Below are 8,970 nucleotides of genomic sequence, written 5' to 3'. Positions count from 1 at the left end.
TAGGCCCCTCGCTTTAATAGGAGTCATAAGCGACTCTATACTAGGTGCGGCTAATCCCTTTATTTTAACGGGTGTCTTAGACACCACGCCGGGCATGGCGGACCCTTTATTATTTAGGCGCGTTTTAGTAGGAGTTATAAGTAACTCTATACTAGGCGCGGCCGGCCCTTTTACTTTAGCAGGCGCCTTAGACGCTATACCGGGTATAATTAACCCGTTATTAATACTACCTTTCTTAATAGTTTTTTTAACGATACCGCCCTTAACGATAGGGGACTTATTAGTGACGGTATTAAGGCCACCGCCGGCCTTCTTACCGTCCTTTAAAGGAGCGACGGGCTTCTTAGCTAAGGAGTTAGCAGGCTTAAGTAAATAAGCTAACTTATTAGTCGCACGTAACTAGTGTTTCTAAGGAGCTATACTAGAATACGGGGGTTAGTTAAGCTTAGGAAACACGTATAATAACTACTTGTATTATTATTCTATAAAGGATTAAGGTATATTATTATTAAGTATTATTATTAGTTAAGTAACGGATACTTATAATAAGCTACTCCTAGATATCAGAACTACTAGAACCAAAGAACCGCCGGGAACCTCGCGTAACGCGATAAAAAGACTCCTAGAGAACTCGATATAAACCACTAAGATAATGCCTTATAGCTAAGATACGGTGATAAGGATTAACTTATAGATAGAGCTTTAGAATAAGGCGATTATAATAGTTACTCGAATAGGTGAAGAAGAGAAGAGGGAGAATAATAATAAACTAGGAGGACTAGCTAGGATATATTCTACGATAGTTACCGGACCCCGTGTAGAGCCTATATAGTTACTCCTACCTACTCTACGATCCAGGTATACCTGCTATATTAGGAGCGTACCTATAGTTTATTATTTAGATAATAATAAAGCGTCGCGTGCACTCCTTTAAGTCTATAGGCTTTATATTTAGCTAGGCGATACGATTATTCACGGATTATTTATAAGGCCTTTAACGATAGTTTAAAGGCAGAGCGTTAAAGGATCTATAAAGCTTTGTTTAGGCTTTATAACGATAGCTTAGAGATTTAGGGGAGATTAATCTTTATGTTTATATTTAGCTCTAGCTTTAATAAGTTATTTATAAAAGGCCTTATAGTAGGATAGCTATAACCTAGACACGAATAATAGCTTACGAGCTAGAGGCCTGGTATAGGCTAACTTAAGCTGTTTATAGTCGGGTATCGTCCCGGGCCGAGTCGTCTCGTTCGGAGCTATATCCGGAGGATATAGGTTAGACGGGAGAGGGTCCTTACGAGGGTACCCGGTTACCTATATTACTCCTAGGGGCATAAGCACCGGAGGAGGGGGCGTGATATCACGGGTATAATTTATCGAAGTTAGGGATAGCTTAAATAGGAGGGGATAATATATCTTAATAGTTATAAAGGGGATTAGATAGGGTGTAGTGTTCGGAGATAGGCGGTCGAGTCGGCTCCGGGACTCATACTATCCGGGCCGGTCTGGTATAGTATAATAGGGAGGACCACCGGCGGATAGATTATGGTCCTAGGAATGCTTTTAAGGGGATTCTATAAGGTTCCCGGGGAAGAAGCTCTGGTTATCTATAAAAGGGATATATAAAGCTAAACTCCTGACTTAGAGGTTTAGCGAACAATTTAACTCTTAATTCGACCCATTAGTTTATATTGCCTTTTTAATTATCTTATAACGTCTCTTCACTCTTTACACGAAAACCCCTTAACATTCTAGTAGCTTATAGGTCTAATTATTATTATAATAGATAGTGATAGAGTTAACCGTAAAGGTTAATATACGGTTCTTTATTAACCGTAGCGTCGCGATATACTACTAGGCGGTAGCACTTAGAGCTGGGAGCTCTGCCTCTATACTGGATATAATAACGCTTGTTTATTTAATCGCCTTCTAGTCGATAGGCCCTCTAAAAAGCATAGTTATATATCCCTAGGAGCTATACCGAGTTTTGCCATTGTCTCTAAAGGCGGCGTTACTTATATAAAAGAGGGCGTATTTAGCTGGGTTTTTATTAGAATCCCGTGACCTAGAGAATAGGTAGAGGGACCTTGTTAAGTCGAGGTACTTAAGGTATCTATTAGCGGCTTCGTGATACTAACCGGATAGATTAATAGAGAATTCGGTTAGTCTCGAAGTAGCCTTTACGATATCCGGCCTTATTTAATAGGCGGCGTAATTAATCGATCCAATCTTTTAAAGATATATATGGATAGAGTTCTTTAACATCTACGAGCTATTCGGTTATAACGTATCCGGAAAGGTAAGCGGTATAGTGAGTCTTCGGCTAGTAACAATGTTTAACGCCTTTATCTTGTCGTTAATATAGTTATTAAGGGATAACTATAATCTTCGGCGTTTATAATCCCTTATAACCCTGATACTAAGGAACCACTTAATAGGACCTGAATCCCGGATCTGGAAGCGTCCCTATAGCTGCTTAATTAAATCTTCGGCGGCGTTAATATACTCTTTTCGATATAGTAGAACTATATTATCACTATAGAAGAATATAAGCAGCTTATCGCTTCGGAAGACGTAGTCGTCCTCTTTTAACTACGGAAGACTATACTTGCCTGAAATAGAATAGAGCTCCTAATACCATAGCTTAGGCGATCGGCGTAACCTATACAGGGCCCGGCGTAGCCAGTTAATCCCATGGTTCGAGGGGCGTGGGAGGCTTATGAACGGTTCTAATCCGGCCTTATTAGTAACGTTAGCAGTAAAGGCGGCCTGCAGGATATTTTATCCTGGCGGGTCTCTAACGTAGACCTCTTTATTAAGCCGGGTATTCATAAAGGTATTAATAGTATTAAGGTAGCGGGTCTCTAAATCGAAGTACGCAGTAATAGCTATAAGCGTTATAAAGGTCCTGGCGGCCAGAGTGGAAGCGTAGGCGTTAAGGTGATTTTAAGGCTATTAATCGCTATAAACGCAGCGGCGTGCCTTGAATTTAGTAACGTAGCCGAATAGATTAATCTTGTATTTCAATACCTATATTAGATCTAAAGGGCGGCTCGGGAGGGTAGAAGATAACAGAGTCTTAATAGCTTTAAATGTGCCTATCTTAACGAGGGCCTGTACCTCTTTAGCGGCGGCTATAGCTCACTACGTTCTGTATAGAGACCTTATTATCTGGCTCTAATTAATAGGTTTTTCGGGTATATCCCGGCGTAATAGTGGCGTCTTTAGTATATCGAAGCGGTTTAGATAAAGGAAGGCAGAGTCGGGGTATTGTTAGGGTGGCCGGCGGTTATATTATAGCCGAGAGGAGGCTGCTAGCGTGGCAGCTAAAGATAGGGCACCCGCCGTGGACGAGGATAGGGGGCTAGCCGGCGGAAGTAGCTGTTAAGCAGATGCCGTAAGAGTAGTGGAAGGGCCCGGGGCGGCCGTTATGGTACGCATAGCAGTAGCTATTATTTTAGGTTCGAGTTATTCCGACTGTACTACTTGGTTATTCCGACTGTAGTTCAGACCTAGACCTTTCGTTAATCTTCCTATCAATCTTCCTCATTAATCTACATTGTCAATCTACATCGTTAATCTACATCGTCAATCTACGTCGTTAATCTACGTCGTCAATCTACGTCGTCAATCTACGTCGTCAATCTACGTCGTCAATCTACGTCGTCAATCTACAGATACAGGCAGCGCGTTCCGTTATCTCGTTATATAAAGTAAGAATAAGATAGCTGCGGTCGCGTGGGCGTGGGTGTGGACGTGGAAGACGAAGAGGAAGACGAAGACGAAGATAAAAGAGTTACTACTACTGCTACTACTAGCTTGATTAAACAAATAAGCTATCCGTTATTTAAGTCCGAGCGATTAAATTAATAAAAAAAGACGTCGAAGTGATTTACGACTATGGTTGCGAAGGGTCTATGTCTGAACTATAGTCGGAATAACTAAGTAGTATAGTCGGAATAACTCGAACCTTATTTTATCCTCTAGAACTAACTAATCGGGGGATAATAAACCTATGGCCGTGGTGGTGCGGGCGGCGGGCGTAATAGTATTATTGGAGTCGTCGAAATCAGAAGAATCTTTATCCGAGTTATTATTATTATTAGAGTTATCGTTATTAAAGGCAGTAGTAGCGGGGAATACTGCTAACGTTATAGGAGCTAGAGGCTCTGCCGGAGGAGCCGGCTAGTAGGCTGCTATTACGGTAGTAGGTAGAATAGCTGCTATAGGCGTTAATTAACGTGAAGCCGAAGGCGTTATTATATAAGGGGAAAAACAAGAAGAGGGTGTTGTTTTAGAGGTTATGGAAGAGGTTGTGGAGGTAATTATAGTAGTAATTATGACCGGCGTTATGGCAGAGCCCCGAGCTTGGGCGGTAGTGACTGCTATAGTGGAAAGAGCAACCTTGGTAGCCATTATAGCTGCCGTTTTAGGCGGCTACAAGCGTTATAGTAACTTATCCACCCCCCCAGAATTAGACAAGGGAGTCGAACTTTCTATTGCTTTAATAGCTGCTACTTTTATCTCTTCTTATTTCACTTATTTAACTGCTTTAACTATAGCTGCTCTAGCTCCCTAGATTACTTTAAGCTATTCCGGCCCCCTAATATCCTAGAACGATTCTATTATCGTATTCTGCTATAATACTATGAACTAATCGTAAACCAATAGCACGCTAACGGTTTATAGGGTATTCTTTTTAGTATTATTACGCAGGTTAAGCTCTTTAAAACGCTCTATTAGAATAGAGAGGTCCACGTTCTGATCCTTATATAGGATGTTTTCGTTAAAGCTAATATTTCTTATACGCAGGACCCTTCTAAGCTTTAGCACCTAGATCTGATAAATATTAGTACTCTCGTAACCGATTAGATAACCGATATAAGCCCTCTCCGCGAGCTTCTTATTCTTTTAGCGCCTATATTAATAGGAGACTGGATATTCCGACTATACCACTTGGATATTCCGACTGTACTTTGTGGGACCCACTTTTCTAGCCAATCAAATTTTATTATTTAAACCACACATAACCTAGGTAATCTACCATATCAATTACGATCACCACTTCCACCCATCAAGCTATCGTCAATCAACGTTAATCAACTTCAATCAACAGCCCGCGATAGCGTAACAACAACAGCAACAAGGCGTGGGCGTGGGCGTGGGCGTGGGCGTGGGCGTGGGCGTGGGCGTGGGCGTGGGCGTGGGCGTGGGCGTGGGCGTGGGCGTGGGCGTGGGCGTGGGCGTGGGCGTGGGCGTGGGCGTGGGCGTGGGCGTGGGCGTGGGCGTGGGCGTGGCCGTGGGCGTGGGCGTGGGCGTGGCCGTGGGCGTGGGCGTGGGCGTGGGCGTGGGCGTGGGCGTGGGCGTGGGCGTGGGCGTGGGCGTGGGCGTGGGCGTGGGCGTGGGCGTGGGCGTGGGCGTGGGCGTGGGCGTGGGCGTGGGCGTGGGCGTGGGCGTGGGCGTGGGCGTGGCCGTGGGCGTGGGCGTGGGCGTGGCCGTGGGCGTGGGCGTGGCCGTGGGCGTGGGCGTGGCCGTGGGCGTGGCCGTGGGCGTGGCCGTGGGCGTGGGCGTGGCCGTGGGCGTGGCCGTGGGCGCGGTGGAAGAGGAGCAATTACTGCTACGGCTGGCTTCAATCGAACTAACGAACTGATCCGTTAATTGCAACAACAACAACAACAACAACAGCAGCAGCAGCAGCAGTAGTAGGTTAGATGCATGAATCGGAAAGTATAAGGAACTGGATTCTGTAGAGAGGCCTTAATTATGGCAAACAGCTACAAAATAGAACCATCGGTCTTAATCAATATCATCCGAATCATTATAACCACTGCCTTTAATTAACCCGAGGGATTAAATTAATCTAACGTTAAAAGACTATTCGGGCGATTAAACGATTAACGATCGTACTTAGTAGGTAGTATAGGTACGTTATACTTTGTATATATAGTATTCCGAAAGAGGGAAAAAGTGGGTCCATATTAGAACTATAGTCGGAATATCCAAGTGATATAGTCGGAATATCTAGTCTTATTAATAGTTAGTAGTTATAAGCGGCTGGTTATAGGTTAATCGCATTAAGTAAGGCCGAATAATTTTTTATTTATTTATTTATTATCTCTTACTCCGCTATCCTTATCCTACCTTAAGTAGCTAGGAGTCAGAATTCTGACTATATGGTCCTTCTTAGATACCTATAGGGGGGAAAACCGTAGTATAAGACTTAGGGAACTAGTATATAACTTAGATAAAAACCCCTATACCCTCCTCCTCTAGGATTACTGCCTTATACGGGTACCGCGGGGGCCCCGTTACTAACTTAATACATATCCGAAACACGTGGCTTCTATTCTAGAAAGCCTATAACGTTTTTTTGCTTATAGCGGCTTTAAAGCCGACTATATACTTAATTAACGGCGCGCGCGTGATTATCTTTATTTGTTTTTTATACGCCTTCCTATAAGCCCTAGGGCTAACCCCTACGGGCCTATACTATAGGCGACTTATATATACGCTTCCTAGGGTTTAAAGCTCCCTAAGCTTCCCTGTTCTATAGCTATAGGTAAAGCTAACGCGGGCTACGTGCCCACGCAGAACGCTTACGTAATAGTATAAGAGGCTGCCTCTGTATCGTGGAAGAGACGCCGCGTATTTTACTTACGCGCTTAGGCATAGCGCGATACCGTCTTCTTATTTTCCACGGTAGGGCGACTAACTCCCTTATAGCACCTATTAACGACTAGCGAAGCCGGGCGGAAGGTGGGTCTAACGGGCCCCCTATTTAACCCTTATTATATATGCTAAGGCAGATAAGGGCCCCCTAGAATAGGATCCGAGTAGCGTAAAAAAGGAAAAGGGGTTCCTCTTTTACGTGCGCCTCTAGCCAGATTTGAACCGACCCGGTCCTCTAACCGTATACCAGGTATACCACCACTATACTATAAAGGCGGCCGAATAATTATATTAGCTAGAATTAAGGAAAGGAAAGGAAAAGGTCTATAAAGAGGTATAGGATTTACTAGGTTTATACGAATCCACGGTAAGGGCAGCGTAAGGTCTAAGCGTCGGATCTATATACTAATTAGCAGTTCTAGCCTTATACTAGAATTATACTTTTAAGGGCTTAACCTATAATATTACCCCCCTCCTCCCCCCCTCCGGGGCTATAATAACTAAGCGCCGAATCCGTTTTTACCTAAACGCGTCGCGAGGGAGGCGTGTATCCTCCCTTATATCGGATATATTCGAGTCGCGCGGCGTTCGCGGCGACTTCGCTCCTAAGTCGCTAGCGTTCCGCGTTACGCTAAGCGCTTACTCTTTATATTAGAAACGCCCGGTTACTGCTTCTTCTTTATTTATAAACTATTATAATAAATAACTTTATAGGCTTTTATTATATTCCGTAATTTGACATTATAGTATACGCGTAGCTTTGCCCGGTTTTTTATTCGTAGTTAATTCTTCCTCTATAAGCTTATAACGTCGTTTTAGTAGTAAGTTCCGTCGCTTATTCCGTGCTAAGAGCCGTGTCGTTCTTCGCTAACTCGCGGTATAGTCGCTCTGCTCTTATAGTCTTTTTCGTTAATTTAGTAAATAAGGCCCCTTTAACGATTTAATTAACTATTATAAGTCTCCTAATAAGTCTTTACCCTAATCCGGTTAGGTTATAGCTAATAGAGTATATCTAGATATCCGTACCCTGCTATAATACCCGATACGCCTATAAGGGCACCGCCGATAAGGCTCCCGCCGCTAACGATATCGCCGCCTCCGCCCCCCTCCCCCTCTGTTAAGGAAGTAGCTAATAAGGCTATCACTAAGATAGCGAATATCGGTAAGCGTTCCGGTAAAAAAGAGGCATACGACTAGAGTCTATACTTCGCTATAAGGACCCTGTTAACGCTCCGGTAGCCTATTACGCCTAATAAGCGATAGCGCGGTCTACGTTACTACCCTAGTCGTTATTATAACGACTTTTACCGCCTATACGCTAATCGTATCGCGGGTATTAAAATAAAATTTAACTAAACGTGTTATAACTAATTCGGGCCTAGCGCTACCCGTAAAAAGCCTAAGTAATACGAGGACGCTATAGGATCCTACGCGTACCGCCCGGTAAGTTCTTTACGATCCGTAAACTAAGTAGTCGCGACTAACTTCCTTAGCTCCCTCCTAGCGCCGCTAAGTTTATCCGTCCTATAGCTACTGCGGGTTGTGTTATATACGATAATCTGGATAATAACGATATAAGTATTCCTAAACCTTTTCTTTAAGGTTGCCGCTAACTCTAGTCTAGCTCCGTAAGGCCTTTAAGTTAGCTCACGGAGACTACTATGCCTTGCTATCCGAGGACCCTCCCGCCCCCGCCGCCACTATTATTAACGCCGCCTCCGCCCCCGCTCCTATTAATAATAATAAGGGTCTCCGCCGCGAGGTGGAGGCCCTCTACTAGGAGGTTCGCGACCAGGGCGCCGCGATAACGCGCCTCCTAAAGGGTATTCTCGCCGCCCTTAGGGGGGTAGTAATATTATTACCGGAAGTAATAGTAATAGTAATAAGGGCGGCTCCGGTAATAATACTATTAACTAAAGTCCTTTACGGAGGCACTATCTGCCTTTTTAGGAACCGGTAAGGGGGCTAGTAAATCCCCCCCCCCCCTTTAATTAACCTATAACTAAAGGTCGTCCTCCCCTTATATTAGGGTCTCCTCGTCTTCGCGTATTCCTTATAGTATAGTCTTATAAAGGCCTATCATTCTTATTAGCAGGGCCGTATTCTGCTTCGAAAACGTCCAACGCTATAGTATTCTTTACGGCGTCTAGTGGTTCCTAAGTAGGTTCTGCGTATCCTACCTAGCGTACTAATACCTCGCGTTATACGCCGCGACGTCGCCGTTTATTCTGTGTATATAAGATGCTTTTTACCTCCTACTCTTTATTACTATAAAGGGCGTCCCGGATCGGTTCGGGCTAG

The 8,970-nt window shown here is 44.1% G+C and overlaps 1 protein-coding gene across 1 annotated transcript; it reads left to right on the top strand.

Moving 5' to 3' along the window:
• Nucleotides 1-3,900: 3,900 nt before the first annotated feature.
• On the top strand, nucleotides 3,901-5,305 carry ACRALDRAFT_210714 (uncharacterized protein; the record flags this gene model as incomplete). The annotated part of the gene is made up of 3 exons (XM_071023327.1): nucleotides 3,901-3,919; nucleotides 5,080-5,094; nucleotides 5,148-5,305. Coding segments are annotated over 3 exons (192 nt in total), but the record flags the coding sequence as incomplete, so codon positions are not given.
• Nucleotides 5,306-8,970: the final 3,665 nt, after the last annotated feature.

Source organism: Sodiomyces alcalophilus (genome assembly GCF_042370955.1).
Source record: "Sodiomyces alcalophilus JCM 7366 unplaced genomic scaffold ACRALscaffold_4, whole genome shotgun sequence".
Classification (NCBI taxonomy): domain Eukaryota; kingdom Fungi; phylum Ascomycota; class Sordariomycetes; order Glomerellales; family Plectosphaerellaceae; genus Sodiomyces; species Sodiomyces alcalophilus.
The sequence above is the reverse complement of the archived record's forward strand: the minus strand, read 5'-3'. Positions and strand labels throughout refer to the sequence as shown.